At 41.5% G+C, this 16,998-nt stretch overlaps 1 protein-coding gene across 1 annotated transcript in view; it reads left to right on the top strand.

Annotated features, from left to right (window-relative positions):
• Positions 1-16,998, top strand: part of SCO1 (synthesis of cytochrome C oxidase 1) — a 183,725-nt gene that overhangs the window by 138,390 nt on the left and 28,337 nt on the right. The window contains exons 5-6 of the mRNA XM_069654498.1: positions 10,344-10,436; positions 13,487-13,602. Coding sequence (XP_069510599.1) covers positions 10,344-10,436; positions 13,487-13,602 — 209 coding nt within the window. The remainder of the gene's footprint in view (positions 1-10,343; positions 10,437-13,486; positions 13,603-16,998) is intronic.

Raw genomic sequence — 16,998 nt, 5'->3', positions numbered from 1 at the left:
CTTGCCTGTTCGAAGGCAGTGGTGAAGGAGATATCCGCAATTTTTTTTTTTCACCCTCCGGTGTAATATTTAGTTCTTGTCCTCGTGTACTTAACGCGGCATCAACTGGATTCAAATCAGGTTGCCTAATTAGAGCCGGGTCTTTGCCATCAGTGAGGTCTATCACCTGTGTCAAAACGGCTAACTCCCGGCCCTCCGACTCCAAAGAATTCTTCTCTGTTATAGTTGAGATTATATGACTACTAGCTCCAGCGATTATTTGCTTTATCTCTGGGCACACCATTATAGGTAGTATTGGGCTTCTTTGTCGTGTGTTATTAGTTGAATTATTAACGCAATGAGATCCTGTTTGAGTTAATCCTTTGTATTTAAATAGAGCCAGGGCTTCTCGTGCAACCTCGGCCAAGAGTTTTTTATCCAAGGAGTCATGTCTCTTTTGGTTACTTAAAGCTTTAAGTGAAGAGTCTACACCTGTTAACCCTTCCTTGATGTTACCAGAGGATTGGTTGCATATCAAGTCCAAATGAGCAACTTTAGTATTCAATAGGGCCATCAGGGTTGTTAAATCCTTCACTGAATCATTCAGATTTTCATAAAGCTTCATAAAAGGGGTCATGGAAATTGCAAGTGAAGATATTAGAACGGCCTGTAGGTCTACTTTTAGGCCAGCTTCATTGCCCTCAATGTTCCTGGCCTTAGAGTTCCGCTTCTTCACTTTCCTTTGCTTAGAAAGTCTTCGCCTCCTTATTTTGGGAAAAGGGCTTTCCATCAGGGACGAATCGGATAAGTCGCAGCTGATTGATGAGTTTGTACAGCTACTCAGCTGTAAATTTTGCATATTCAGTGGTATTACTTCTGGTTCAATCCGTTTCACAATCACAGCTCTCTTCTGTGAGCTCATTTGATTAAGTGACGAGTCGAGCAGCACAGCCTCACTTGTTCTCTCAGTGGGAACACATGAAGCCTGTTTTACACGTTTATACTGAACATTTGCCCAAATATCCTCGTTTGGCTCCATAATTTGGGTGTTCCGCCGTTTTTGGGCAATTTTTTGCTTTTTTGATGTTCCATCCTGAAAATTATTCCACTTTTTTTTTTAAAAAATTTTCATTACATATTTTATTCATTGCGATCATATTGTGCAATATGTTGTTTACTTCAACTATGGAGTCACGTCGCTCGTCATTTCTTGAATCCGCCAGCTCCTCTGTTGTTAATATATATTCCTGGCCGTCCGGTGTGTTGCAGTCATTGGGCAGTCCTGTCGAGGAGCAAAATACTTTGTTAAGCTTCCCCAGGACAAAGCCGGCGTAGCGAGCCGCAGGTCTTGGCTGTGAACTACTTACTAGAGGACCTGCAGCTGGTCCGTCACACGGGGGCGTACCCCCCCTCACAGTTGCCCACTGTGATGCTCCAACTCGGTCGGCGTCACCAGCCAAGCTCATTCCTATCGCGGGCGGAAGAACCCGCTCGCCCGAGCCGTTGACACGCCTCCCTCGTCGAACAGATGAGTCGTGTGATCATCAGAGGGCTCGCAGTCCACGCGAACACAGTCCCTCGTGTGCGGCTCCACTCGCAGCCCTCTGCCAGCGCTGCCCGCTCCGGCTTCCACCTCTCCCACAGACCCAGCAAAGCACCCCGAATGAACCGCACACTGGTCCCCTCCACTCGCCTCCAGCGTGGGTCCCCGCCTACTCAGCACTGTGCACACACCATTGTTGACCGACGACAAATCGGGTAGGTGAACTCTCGTATTATGCTCAGACCCATCAGAAAGTGAAAGAAAAGAGATCTGTCGGGGGTCCCTCCTGCTCGTCACCCCCACCCCCCATCACCGATACTGCAGTCTGTATGGCGTGGGGTATGGCACAGGGACTGGTCGCAATTGGGTTTGCACAGGATAGGAGAATACTTCGAAGTATTTTCCATTACGGTCTTCTCTTCCAAGCTTAACATTTTTTGTTGATCATGCAAAGCATCTGTACAAGCCCCGCTTACAGTGTAGGTGGTGATACCGGTAGTACCGGATTTGTCAATGATATTAACATTGTTCTTGCCCTCGTATGGTTCCTCAATCGTTGATGTGCATGTGAAGAAGCGACTTACTTTTCTTACACCAGGCACAGTTACATTGTCACTTGGCCCCAACTTCCTCCTTACCACGTTTCCTCTGTGCAGGAGTTCTTGATTTAGGGGTGGACATTAGTTGACTGCGCTGCCGTCACTCGCCAAACAGCCTAACAGCAGGTTCCTCCAGCCCTTTCACTGCAAAAGCACGGTGAATGAACTGAGGCACAGCAATAAGCAACAAATGTTGCAACGATTCAATTATATGTAAGGAAACATCAATGAGTATAATGTAATCAAAGTAATTCAAATAATAAACAATTGTGTGAAGTACACAATTCAGTGTTCCATTTTATATAAACAACATATACTGGTATTTCAACGTACACTAGTTCTTTAGTTGGTACAAATTCTAATAACAGTGAAGGAAACTGCTTCAAGTGCTTTGTATTTCAACAGCAATTTCATTAACATAGTAACTATCTCATGACAAAAATTCAAAAATACACAAAATATCAAAAAAATCAAATCAAGTCCCAATATATGAGTAGACTTCAATTGTGTGATGTTTATATTACAAATGTCTTCTCTTCTTAACTACGCGTTTCGGGCGGTAAACACCCTTCTTCAGGTTATATATATTGGGTGAAGGCTCTCTAAATCCCTCCTGCAAATAATTACAAAAAATATTTCAATAGGAGTTACCATTTTTAAGTATATAAGTAATAATACTGAATTCCTTAACGGCATAAAATGGCACTAACCTTGTTGGTGGACCTGGAGTTAAGTCCAAATATTTACATTCTGGTAGACTGTAAATTAACTGAAAAACATATGTGCATATGTGTTATTCAGAAATGGAAAAGAGTGAATTGTGGCTAAGGGGGAGCAAGCGCCATAATTATAGCGCTGGGTCCCCCTGTTGCCACACATGGTCAAATACAACATTGCAAATATACCCACTGAAAACAGTCTAAATCTTACCTAAAAGTTATATTTGACCAAAGTCAATCTGTTTAAGTCGGCAAAGGAAACTTGGTGGATTCTCGAAGTGCCGGATTAGATTCAAATACCGGACCTGTAACATATATTATATGCTAAATTACGAAATTCCCTAACATATTTCGATGTGTATGTAATTAAAGAGAGACAGCCTACCTGTCTCAAGAGCAGCATTCAGTGTACCATCTGTCCTGCTGCGAGTCACAACAAAATCACTCAATTCATTCGTGTATACGAGTTGAAGAAAAAAGTCTCTGCTGCAAAACCAAAACAAAGTATGCGATATGCGGATGCTGTATATATGGCCATAGCTTTAAATAATTGTTATCTGTCTCATAATTTGAAGATACCTTGAACATATAAGTCCACTCAGAATTCTTTTCTCTGCACGATCCAATGTCTGTTTACCTCCGCCGTCTCAATTGAAGAAACGCGGGTTCCATAGTAATGTTTCTACCTTAAATGTCCTTCTATTATTTCTATGACTACTCGAGTACGGGCGCCATCTTAGAATGGATCAGGATGCTGATTCCATAGTAATGTTTGTGCCTTAAATGTCCTTCTATTGTTTCTATAACTGCTCAAGCGCGAGCGCCATCTTAGAATGGATCGAGACGCAAGTAGATGTGTACGTCTAGTTTTCTGCCTGGTCTATTTATGCTCGTAAACGATACCAAATTTTTAAGGAAATATTATTATAATGTAAGTAGTTCAAAGTATAAAAGTTATACTTTGAACTACTTACATTATAATAATACCATACACCATTAGATTTAAGGAATTTATGATTTTAAGTTCTAAAGTCAGTCTAATTTGTTGATTTTACTAAACACTTTAGGTGCTCCCAGAGAGTAAAGTGCTACCTTTACTAGGAAATACTGAAACTGGGAAGATTCACTGCAAAAGCACGGTGAATGAACTGAGGCACAGCAATAAGCAACAAATGTTGCAACGATTCAATTATATGTAAGGAAACATCAATGAGTATAATGTAATCAAAGTAATTCAAATAATAAACAATTGTGTGAAGTACACAATTCAGTGTTCCATTTTATATAAACAACATATACTGGTATTTCAACGTACACTAGTTCTTTAGTTGGTACAAATTCTAATAACAGTGAAGGAAACTGCTTCAAGTGCTTTGTATTTCAACAGCAATTTCATTAACATAGTAACTATCTCATGACAAAAATTCAAAAATACACAAAATATCAAAAAAATCAAATCAAGTCCCAATATATGAGTAGACTTCAATTGTGTGATGTTTATATTACAAATGTCTTCTCTTCTTAACTACGCGTTTCGGGCGGTAAACACCCTTCTTCAGGTTATATATATTGGGTGAAGGCTCTCTAAATCCCTCCTGCAAATAATTACAAAAAATATTTCAATAGGAGTTACCATTTTTAAGTATATAAGTAATAATACTGAATTCCTTAACGGCATAAAATGGCACTAACCTTGTTGGTGGACCTGGAGTTAAGTCCAAATATTTACATTCTGGTAGACTGTAAATTAACTGAAAAACATATGTGCATATGTGTTATTCAGAAATGGAAAAGAGTGAATTGTGGCTAAGGGGGAGCAAGCGCCATAATTATAGCGCTGGGTCCCCCTGTTGCCACACATGGTCAAATACAACATTGCAAATATACCCACTGAAAACAGTCTAAATCTTACCTAAAAGTTATATTTGACCAAAGTCAATCTGTTTAAGTCGGCAAAGGAAACTTGGTGGATTCTCGAAGTGCCGGATTAGATTCAAATACCGGACCTGTAACATATATTATATGCTAAATTACGAAATTCCCTAACATATTTCGATGTGTATGTAATTAAAGAGAGACAGCTTACCTGTCTCAAGAGCAGCATTCAGTGTACCATCTGTCCTGCTACAATATTATTATAATGTAAGTAGTTCAAAGTATAAAAGTTATACTTTGAACTACTTACATTATAATAATATTTCCTTAAAAATTTGGTATCGTTTACGAGCATAAATAGACCAGGCAGAAAACTAGACGTACACATCTACTTGCGTCTCGATCCATTCTAAGATGGCGCTCGCGCTTGAGCAGTTATAGAAACAATAGAAGGACATTTAAGGCACAAACATTACTATGGAATCAGCATCCTGATCCATTCTAAGATGGCGCCCGTACTCGAGTAGTCATAGAAATAATAGAAGGACATTTAAGGTAGAAACATTACTATGGAACCCGCGTTTCTTCAATTGAGACGGCGGAGGTAAACAGACATTGGATCGTGCAGAGAAAAGAATTCTGAGTGGACTTATATGTTCAAGGTATCTTCAAATTATGAGACAGATAACAATTATTTAAAGCTATGGCCATATATACAGCATCCGCATATCGCATACTTTGTTTTGGTTTTGCAGCAGAGACTTTTTTCTTCAACTCGTATACACGAATGAATTGAGTGATTTTGTTGTGACTCGCAGCAGGACAGATGGTACACTGAATGCTGCTCTTGAGACAGGTAAGCTGTCTCTCTTTAATTACATACACATCGAAATATGTTAGGGAATTTCGTAATTTAGCATATAATATATGTTACAGGTCCGGTATTTGAATCTAATCCGGCACTTCGAGAATCCACCAAGTTTCCTTTGCCGACTTAAACAGATTGACTTTGGTCAAATATAACTTTTAGGTAAGATTTAGACTGTTTTCAGTGGGTATATTTGCAATGTTGTATTTGACCATGTGTGGCAACAGGGGGACCCAGCGCTATAATTATGGCGCTTGCTCCCCCTTAGCCACAATTCACTCTTTTCCATTTCTGAATAACACATATGCACATATGTTTTTCAGTTAATTTACAGTCTACCAGAATGTAAATATTTGGACTTAACTCCAGGTCCACCAACAAGGTTAGTGCCATTTTATGCCGTTAAGGAATTCAGTATTATTACTTATATACTTAAAAATGGTAACTCCTATTGAAATATTTTTTGTAATTATTTGCAGGAGGGATTTAGAGAGCCTTCACCCAATATATATAACCTGAAGAAGGGTGTTTACCGCCCGAAACGCGTAGTTAAGAAGAGAAGACATTTGTAATATAAACATCACACAATTGAAGTCTACTCATATATTGGGACTTGATTTGATTTTTTTGATATTTTGTGTATTTTTGAATTTTTGTCATGAGATAGTTACTATGTTAATGAAATTGCTGTTGAAATACAAAGCACTTGAAGCAGTTTCCTTCACTGTTATTAGAATTTGTACCAACTAAAGAACTAGTGTACGTTGAAATACCAGTATATGTTGTTTATATAAAATGGAACACTGAATTGTGTACTTCACACAATTGTTTATTATTTGAATTACTTTGATTACATTATACTCATTGATGTTTCCTTACATATAATTGAATCGTTGCAACATTTGTTGCTTATTGCTGTGCCTCAGTTCATTCACCGTGCTTTTGCAGTGAATCTTCCTAGTTTCAGTATTTCCTAGTAAAGGTAGCACTTTACTCTCTGGGAGCACCTAAAGTGTTTAGTAAAATCAACAAATTAGACTGACTTTAGAACTTAAAATCATAAATTCCTTAAATCTAATGGTGTGCATCTCTACACTTCACCCACTTCCTCCAGCCCTTTCACCACAGGGCTTACGCCGCAAGGGCGCTAGAGGCGGCCTTTTAAGGACAGCTGGGTAGCAGGTCTTATTTCCTTAAAGGCACACGCACCTCTTCAGCATGCACAGGATCAGAGTCACTTCTCCTCTCCACTCGCCACAGCCTAACAGGTTTCTCCAGCCCTTTCACCACAGACGGCACATCCCACAGTGCTTGACCAAGACACTTGCTTACTGCAGCCTTTCCAAATCAGATTGAAAAGCACACTTAACGGTAAACCGGTATCAACAATGTGACGGTTATTGTTCAATTAAGTTGTTCACGGAATCTGTAACCGTTGCATCCCTACTTGCCTCGCCTCCTTGGGATGTCTGTCTTGTGCAGACCTGGTATGTGCGCTCAGGCATTCCAGCTTGTGAGCGGGGCACCACATGTCCAGTATGAAACTTGTTGGATCGGCTTCAGTTTTCCCCTCTGCAGCAGGGACCCAGCTCTCTCATACATAGTCGTGCAAGGCCTTGTTTCCAGTGCGTTTCCAAAGGAGAATTCCTTCTTGGGGGGCTTCTATTATTTGTTCCTCAATCTTCATATGCTTTAGGCCCATATTAATCCTTGGGCCTTTAATGCAAACATTGCCCAAGCCCCATAGCTTTGTGGCGTTTATCCTTGCTTTGTTGGAGCTGAATGAAGAATGTAGGGATGGGTGTCTCCCCTTAGCATCTGAAAGCATATTACTTAGCACAGCAAGTTGGAAAGGAACACAACTCCCACTCTGTAGCGCCCCGAGTTAGCTCTGAGCCTTGGCTAGATTGCAGACCAAGAAAGCTGTCCCATTGAATGAAATTAGAGTTCTAAGATTGTCACAGTTGCTACCGTCTATTACCACTTTACCACTGCTTAGGCACTAGCTCTGCCACTAATCGGGCGATGGGCCCCCCCCCCCTGCAGTGGGTCTGAGATACACATCCTGTTCTAGCCTCCATGTCGTTTCATGGGAGGTTGATGATGGATTCAATGAGTCGTCAGTCAACAGCGATCAGACTTTAACTTCCTGCCACAAACGGAGCATGTTGCGCTAATGATCCCCATCATGTTTGTTCTTTAGAGAGGAACCTGTTCTTGAGAGTAATGGAATATTTGCATCTGACATTACTTATGGTAGCATCTGTCCCACGCAAATCTGCTGTGGCAAACTAAATTGTCATGTTGGTGTAGATTGATTGAATTGGAACCCACCCCATTTCATTTCGTCTGATCTGGGCAAAAATCCCAAGTGGCAGATATGGGGTGGGAGATGAAAACCCCTCTTGAAACATCTTATCCTCTACCATCCCACATGTATAATAGTCTATGAAGAGCTTTCTAAAATGTATATTCAAACAAAGCCCAAGAAATTACCTTTGCAGTCAAGACAATGAAATCTTTGCCAGCCAAGTCCAAACTTAAGGATGAAATGCAAGCACTCTGACAGAAGTGCTGAACCCTTGGAGAAGTACTGGAGGCTAGTATGAACCGAAACCAAGCACGCTTGTCCAACGTTGAAATCACTAATCTAGTGGAGAGTACGAAGCAGGTCTTGAATTGTTTTGTGCACTTTCTTTCTAAAAGGCATCTGTGATGGACAACATAATGGCTCTCCTTTAAAATGTCTTGCAGAAAGTGAAAACGATCCTTTAATCACTTAAAGGAATGAAACCTAATGATTTTAAATGATACGGGTGCTCTACCTGTTGGCTAAGCTGCCCCAAAAAGGAAGGTCCCATGAATGAGTACTTGAGCTATAGGAATTTGTTTTGCTACAATCTTCTCACTCACCCCATGACTCCTCACATGTTGAAGCTTTCTTAAAGTGCAACATGGTGAGCAGATATTTGTGTCACGAACAGCCTGCAGTTTGGTTGCTCCAGGATATCACTCTACCGTGACAACACCCCACACATTTCAGAGAAGCCTTTGAAGGCATTCGCAGAATACTCTTTGAGATGAGCATATTCTTCATTACTCATATTCTACTCGTACTCTATTTGATTGTGAGGTTGGAGTCAACCATTACTTTGAAGGATCTGATGACGTTATCATACAAAGGGAGGGAGAGGCATTGGAAGTCGGAAAAAGAAACGGGCTGAGAGAGGGGATGCATGAATTAATGAGGTGGAACAACCACATGAAAGGCTAGTTGTTCATTGAACCATAATCTTTATTTGGCTATATTATTTTCGCAGTATGACATGGGTGCTGACTTCCTCGGCTTTGGCCACTGAGTTAAGTTGTAATGCTCTCACATGGACAGAATGCATTTCGCATACACGTTCAAGCTGGAAATCCAGACTCTGCGAAAAGACTCAAGAAAAATGGCTCCCTACTTCAATTGTGACGCATTCCATTGAAATCATGTGCGTCAACCTCTATTGCTGTGGGTTTGTTTTTGTGTGTGTTCGAGGGAGATTGCACACTAAAAAGCCCAGCTAGTGCATACCACTAGTGTATGGATAGGAGTAAGTCTACCAGAGATGACTTTACCTAGGCAGCCTATTCTCTTTTGGATTTTGTTTGAAATTCCATACAATTTCACCAGAAGAGTTTTAAAGTTGACCCTCATACTTGAGTATAGTGTTAGTTTGAGTATGCTTGTATAGCTGGAAGGTGATCTGATGATTGTGGGCTGACCTTTGGGTGTTGCATGAGGGGCTGAATGTACGGTTAATTTTAGGGTATCTTCAAGTGGGAATTAGCTGTTTGTGGTGAATATTGGATGTTGTAATTTTTATTTATTTTTTTATTTATTTTTTTAATATATAGATGGGTGGTTTACTGATGGTTCTTGGTTGCCCGTTGAGAGTTCCGTGAAAGCTGTGTTGTGGTTTTGCCCCTTGGCCCATGCCTATGTGTAGCAGGGTCAAGTCTACTGGAAGGTGATCTGTGAATCTGTACTGACAGTGGATAAGGTCCGTTTTGGCAGACACTTTTGTTTGCATTTCAAATCCTCCAATCTATGAGCAACGTGGATATAGGTGGAGCCTTTTTAAGCTTCGAAAGGGCCACCTTGACGGTCACCATGTTCAAAATACTGTGTGCATGGCATCACCAGTGGAATGGATGTTCTGCAATTAGACTGACTCATGTTAAAGAAAGCATTTTGATGTCTCGAACTATATATTTCGATAGATCTGTTAGACATTGCTTTCTTGTTGTTATGCAGGAGTAACAAATTACTCCCACCACAGAAAAATAAAATGCCTAGTCGCCCCACGTGGTGCCCAGAGGTGGATAACTGCCTGTCTGAAGCCCAGAGGACCAACAAAATAGAAATAGGGTGCACACTATAGTCTTCAACAGAAGCATGGATGTGGCTGATCCAAGGGCATAGAAGTCCCTTGCTCTTCAAGTTTAACTTTCCCAGTCCCGTTAATAGAGAGTGAAGCAATTTATTAAAAGAATTTACCACATGTGTGGATGTGCGACATATTACATTTTATGATGAGTCTAGTTACAAAGACAGTTTTGGGCCATCCACTATACCACCATTTTGCTTCTGAAAACTGCCCATCCTGCTCATTGCACATCTTTGCCAGGCTTGTGCGCTGTCACTTGGCTCGTGACTATGCTGTTTATCATATCGTACATACTGATAAGCATTCATATTTTCTTGTTTTTGATGGCAGATGAAATCCCAAGTTTACCGAACTTGACACCACTTTTCATCACCATTGACCCTGAAAGAGACACTACGGAAGCTGTTGCTAGGTACATCAAAGGTAAGGCTGTTTGTTTCATGGACTGTAAATTATGAGGTGGTGAGCTTAATCGGACGAGCATCTGCTTTTTGCGAATACTCCTCAGTACATGAGCGTGGTGGCTGTGATTTATTTATTTATTTATTTTATGCTACTTTTCCTTCTACCAGTGTTTTTTCTGTGGAAATTAGTGTAGCGGTAGCTACAGGTGGTGTGACGCGAATATCCTTTGCAATTTGTCAGCGGAATCCCAATTTTGCGATACTGCTGACAAAATATGGGGAGGATCAGAGGGAGGGCAATTTGGGAAGTGTGACAAATCCAGCATCATCGTCACTAAACCCCTGGAGTTAAGCTTCTCTTGTGTGGCCAGGGAAAGGCAGAAGCTACCTGGCTAGGACTTTGGGGGTGTCTATCTGTGGGAGCACCATGTGGGAGGAGACCAGCTACAAAGGGATAAGACAATACTTGACCAAAATGACCTAATACCCACCACATTCAATGACAACCATGAACCTATACAAAATACCTCCATGACCTATTGTGATATAGATGAAGAATATATAGGTATTTCCAGTCAAACAGTGTCGGCCCACCACCCTCCCTTTTTAGTACCTGGATGAGAAAGCGAAACGGAGCATTGAAGATCACTACGATCAATAAACAATCTCAGCGTTCTAGTCTTTGGAAACTGTTCAGCAAGACTGGGGAGTTTAAATCTGCCACAGCTGATGAGGCGAGAGAGGCAGAAGCTAAATGAGTTGGTGACTGGTGGTTCTGCCGAAGAGAGCGCTGAATGCGAGTGAAGTGGAGAGAGCAATTGAGGATGACATGAGGTGTGTGGGGAAAAGCTGCGCAAAGGAAGTCCACGGCATGATTGCTCATGGCAGCAGGACCCTTGCGCTACAGAAGGGAGCAACGCAAGGGTTGCTCGGCTTACAGAACACACACCAAGTCAGTGAAGCAGAGAAAGCAAAGAGACAGACTTGAGAGACACTTCAAGATGTCCGGTAAGCCGAAGGGGTTACTGGAGACCCTGCAAGTGAATGCCGTGTTACAGATGTAGCGGGAGGAAGGCAAAGCAAGGGATATTTTTTCAAGCTGAGAAAGGGTTTGCAACCCAACATGAAGAAAAGAATATCCCAAAACAGAGTGTTACGAGCTAAGACAAGAGGGGGTTAGCAACCCAATAATGGATGAGTTTAAACTCATGGATCAAAGAAAGAATAATTGGAGAGAATAAAAGCCCAGGCAGCATAGTGAACCAGGCTAATGGTGCGGTTGAACTCGCACATACATGAGTGAGAAAGAGTTTGAAGGAAACCTTGTTATCCTGGCAGGAGTGCAAACCAGGAGTGAAGGAGAAAGGGATCTTGAAAATGGTGAGCAAGAAAGCAAACTTGAACTGTGTGAAAAAGCAATATCCTGGCAGGTGAGCGCACCAGGAGTGGAAAGCAGAGTAAGCTTGATAATATAAAATTGTAAGTAACGTGTTGAAGGGAGAAAGCATACCGCTTTTTGGAGGATCAATGAGAATACATAAACATCCTGGCAGCGAAGTATACCAGGAGTTTCTAGAGGCATAATGTATTGCAATCCTTTTGGAAATACAGAGTATGAGAGAATCGATCAGAACTATGATTGAATAACATTTTGATTACTAGAAAGTTCTGGTGGAACTTTGTTTTCACACCCTGCAACCTTTTATCGTTTGGAACTTGGAAAGAAAGTTACGAGGATAGCTTACGTGAATACACATTATATAAAGCTTAGAATGTAAGGGTCAGTTTAGGGTTTGGGCTAGAGGACGCTTTTGTTTATTTAGCATCCTGACAGACGTTCCTTAGTTTTGTTGAAGCAGGCAAACCCCTCAAGTAGAGAGAGATGGGATTTTGCCCAACCCTCTATTGTTTTGAGAAATAAGTCTTTAACCAAAACCAAATCTGCCACTGTGTTCGACACTTTCTCTTGACCACTTGCAGAATCAATACTGTTTGGAAAGGGAAATTACCTAAAGAAGGTTGTGGCAAGCACATACGGGTGCTACACATAGCAGGGCAAGTAATGGACATTTGACACTGTGGGGGAAAGCCCATCGTCTAAGGAGTGGCACAGTGGGCCTAGGAAAGAAATAATGGGGTAAGGGAATGGACACTGTCATGTGAGAATTTTGCGTGGAAGGAAGGGACATTAAGAGGAACAGGGATGAGGAAGGCAGAGGTTACAGGAAGTCCACAGCTGTTTCTTTGTCAAAATAAGTCTGCATGTTGCCCAGCAGTGACTCTTATGGTGAATTCATTTACAATAATATGTCAAAAGGGAAATCGCCTCTCCCATGTTTATTCATGATTAATTCGTTTTCGGCCATATATAACATTCTTTATCTGTACCATGTGTATCGCTATGGCTGAACTCCTTATCTGAGGCTTAAGATTCCGTGGTATGTATTTACCACACACTGTGGGAGTATGTTTCCTTTTCATAGTTTGATATTCTGAATGGTCAACTTTTTACCACCAAACCATACATTCCCATCCTTAACAACAATGTGTGTTTCTAAGAATGAAAACCAAGAATAAATACATTGCGGTTTACCTCCTTCTTGAGGAACAACTCTGCCGAAAACGAACTTGTAACATTTCAAATGTCAGCAGCCAAAATAAAGGTTGCTTGATTTGTATTCTAAAATGTGAGCTCTAGAAGAAAATGGATGTAAAATGAAATGCGGTTAACAAGTATGCTACATTCATGCTGACTTGCCCAATTCCATTTGGGAGATGCTGTTCCTGTATTATGGTGTGTAATGGGGAACTCGAGGACTTCAAGTCCCAAAATGCTAAGTTAAAACTAGGGCTGGGCTGCCATCTCCTCAAAGGAATGGGGCATATTGGCATATTAGCTGCTAAGGCTACAATAGCAATACATGCAGCAAGGATGTGTATTGCATGTTTTGTGGTGCAAACTCTTAAAGAAACAACTCTGACGCATAATTGAGCTTCTTGTTCTTGATGTAGATAGTGTCCATTTCTGTTGTGCGTATTCATTTGGAGCCTTTATTGTATTTATTTTAGAATTTTCTCCAAAACTGATCGGACTGACTGGATCATCGGAGCAAATTGACCAGGTTTCCAAATCGTTTAGAGTATATTACAGCCAGGGGCCTAAAGATGAGGACAATGACTATATAGTAAGTAAACTATGTATCCTTCACTCTTTAAGTGATTTCAACTTCTTGGTGTTTACAAACGTTGCTTAATGGTAAGGCAACAGACAGTTCACATGAATGCATTATGTGATATTGTTCCTTAATAACTGTAAATTGCACAAAACCTATGTTTCTAAGCACACCTAGATTATCTATGGTGGTGCAATCTATCCAGTTTTTTTTTTTAAAGTGTCAACAACGTAAACCTATTTTGGAGGTCCTGTGTTAGTGAAAGCTTTTGAGTGGATATTTTCTGTAGCACCCACTATAAATTCAATAGACTTTAGACACGCCGGTTGATCTAGGCTTCCTCAAATATTCCATATTGAAAGGGATGAAGTTTGCAGACATGTAGCCTTATACTGCACACTCTAAAGCCCAAGTCTCCTCTGATTTGTAGGAGTGCATTTTACAGTCCTAGCTGCAATATTCCTTGCCTACCCCATTTAGACCGTTAATGCCAGCCATTGGAGTGGATGTGTACGCAGATGGTGGCCTCTGCTGAGTGCTGCCTGTCTTCTTTCCTTCACAAAAATGCCATCGACATCTGAGAGGTGAAGGGCTCTGGGAACTGGGGGCGGCATGATGCTTGAAGTGGCAGACTGACAGCTGTGGTCCAGCAGAGATGCTTGATCAGAAACATGAAAGTGTCAAGTGTGCCACACGACACACAGATGTTGGGCTTCTGCTAGAATGGAATCTACCTCTAGTGGCACAGATAATTCTGTATACAGAGCCAGCCAATCTGGCAATTTCGTACCCCCAAATAGTGACTCTTCTGATTAGACCAAAGAAGCACACAGAGGCAAAGTGCTCTCACCCCCTAAGAATTACATAACTGAGTACAAGTGCTCAGATGGTGTTCACCAAAATAAACAATGTAGCGTCTGAGATCCAGCAGCAAATGACACAGAGCATTGAATAACCTAGTTAGCCATACATTTCTGTGCAGCAGAGGAGGAAAGTAACCTTTTTGCCTGGTTTACCATTAGCTATTCCTCAATTAAGGCATCTCTGAAAAAGCCATTTGGCTCAGTTTTAGAGCAGGCAAAGAATATGATATGGCATTTATAACGCGCCTATACACAGGGGTTTCAAGGCGCGACGAGGCAAGGAAGGGGGAACAGAGGGAAGACGGACAACGATCTTACTAGGCCAGGTCATTCAGATCGTGCAAGTTCAGGGAAGATGGATAAGAAGTGCGGGGATAATAAATAAACAAGATGAATAAAAGAACGGGTAGTGCAGTACATGGAGGAGATAAATAAACAAATAGCAGCCAGCAGGTGGCAAGTGCAGGGTGAGTGCTGACCTAGAGCAGACACTGTGACAGCAATGATTATCCACAGAAGGGTAATTGGAGCCAGAGGAAGTAGCGGATCTGCAGCCTTTGGGAATCATTGGTTTCAGAGTAGGCACTGGCACTGCAGCTACTGTGTCTCCAATAACAAGCTGAAGCCAATGTAATTTCAAAACCAGCTGTTTAGAAAGTCACGCACTTGCAATGTTTAATTTCAACATATGAGGAGTACAATACAACGAATTACAGTTGCAGCCTCTTATTTCAACCTCCATTTCCAGAGGTTGCAAAATGGCTCCTCTTATAAATATAACAACAAGGTAGTGAGAGTGTAATGGATGCTAAAAGAAATGCAGACACAATCCACTACAAGAGCAGGGTCGAGCGCGCTCACCTGATGCTGCCTGGAAACTTGAAAAGCGAGCGTTTGGTAAAGGGAGGCCTTCTGTTGATTATTATTATTATTCCCATGAGATCCCGCTAGCATTGTGTGAAAGAAGCAGAAGTTCTCTGAAAGCAGAATCGGGGAAATAAGGGAGTGATGCAGTCATCTGCATACTCAAGTTTGGGAGAATGTATGCTTTCCAAATATGGGAACCTAATTTCTTTGGTAAAGAAGTCCCCACACTCCTATTCAAAACTTGTAGAATAATCAACAATACCACTTATTACAAAACTTTTAATGATTAGTCCTGAAAAATAGAAAGTACATATTTTTATGACAGAGTGCCTAGTTACTTTACATTAAAATATATTGTCACTCGTCAAGATAAGCGTACTAAAACAGTATGCATACTTCTGTAGTTGAGGTTACATTAGATCATGGGTCTAACCAACATGACAGAACAAACATCTGAACTTGGTAAACTCTTAAAATCTGCTTGAAGGTTATGGACTCTTTGAGCAAGGTTTGTTTTCTGTCCTTTTTGATTTTTTGACCCAACCATCATTCGAAGGGGTGCATACATTCAAACATTTTCTTGGCCACCCAATCAGCAGAAACCACCACAGGCAAAATTAAAGGGTTTATTCATGGGCAAACGCTCCAGGTGCAGATTCAACTTTAAATCCAGATGCACACAAACTGGTCTGATCACAGGGGGATTTAGAATGATGCATATTGGCCCTACGGGATTGAAGTAACCAAAGAGTCAACCCTCTCCCCTCAGTGTTCCCCAACCTATTCAAATAATGGCCAGCTTCTATTTTTCTTTAAAGCTTTTCCAAAACCAACCAGTGCTATGGCCCTTTAACAAAGGCAATGACAGTTGCCACGATTGGCTCTTCAAATGGAAATGAATAATAACAAATGGGTTGCCTTTAGAACTAGCGATAACAGTGTGGCTTAAAGTCCAGCACAGTCACTGCAGACTCTTGTTCCTGTGTTTTAATATTTTTCCCAATCTGGTTTTCTTTGGTTACTTCAATCCCGTAGAACCAATATGCATCATTCTAAATCCCCCTTTGTTGCAGACCGCAATGGCTTCCGTTTAAAATGGGACAAACCTATAAAATGGCGTTCTTCTGTTTTGATCGTAGAAGAGATAAAGTAGTATTGTCGACTTTTAACACCTGTACTCTATTGATCTTCATGTAGCAAATGCATTTATTTTACATGTGCGAGAACCACACTATCGGGACGCAGTCGATTCTCCATTTAACAAGGTGCTAGTATGCCAAGACTGTACACTAGAGAGAGTGTGAGCAGTACCTTTATCAAAAGCTTGACAAAGAAAACAAAAAACCTAGTGTGGACCCTTTACAAGTAAGGAGTTAATTAAGCACCATTTCCACCTCGGCGTGAGCGGGTGCTGCCGCTGGGCTGATCGGCTTGGTAAGACCCTCCTGGGCCTGTGTTTTTAAGTTTTTTACATTGTCTGGTGCCTCCCTGCCCCCTGTTCTTGCTCTCGCGTTGTTTCCTCCTTCCCCGTTGTTCCGCCGCCTCCCTTCTTGTCGGGATGCCCACCCCCCTCCCTGATTGGCTCTTCCCACCAAAAAGGCCCTCCCTGGGCAGCCCCCTGCCCGGCAGCCCCAGCTAAGGGCCACTAGGCAAAGGGCGTCTCCTACTTGAGGCTCCC

The sequence above is a fragment of the Ambystoma mexicanum genome, chromosome 3q, assembly GCF_040938575.1.
Source record: "Ambystoma mexicanum isolate Mex_15411 chromosome 3q, UKY_AmexF1_1, whole genome shotgun sequence".
NCBI lineage: Eukaryota > Metazoa > Chordata > Amphibia > Caudata > Ambystomatidae > Ambystoma > Ambystoma mexicanum.
This window is presented reverse-complemented; position numbering and strand designations above follow the sequence as displayed.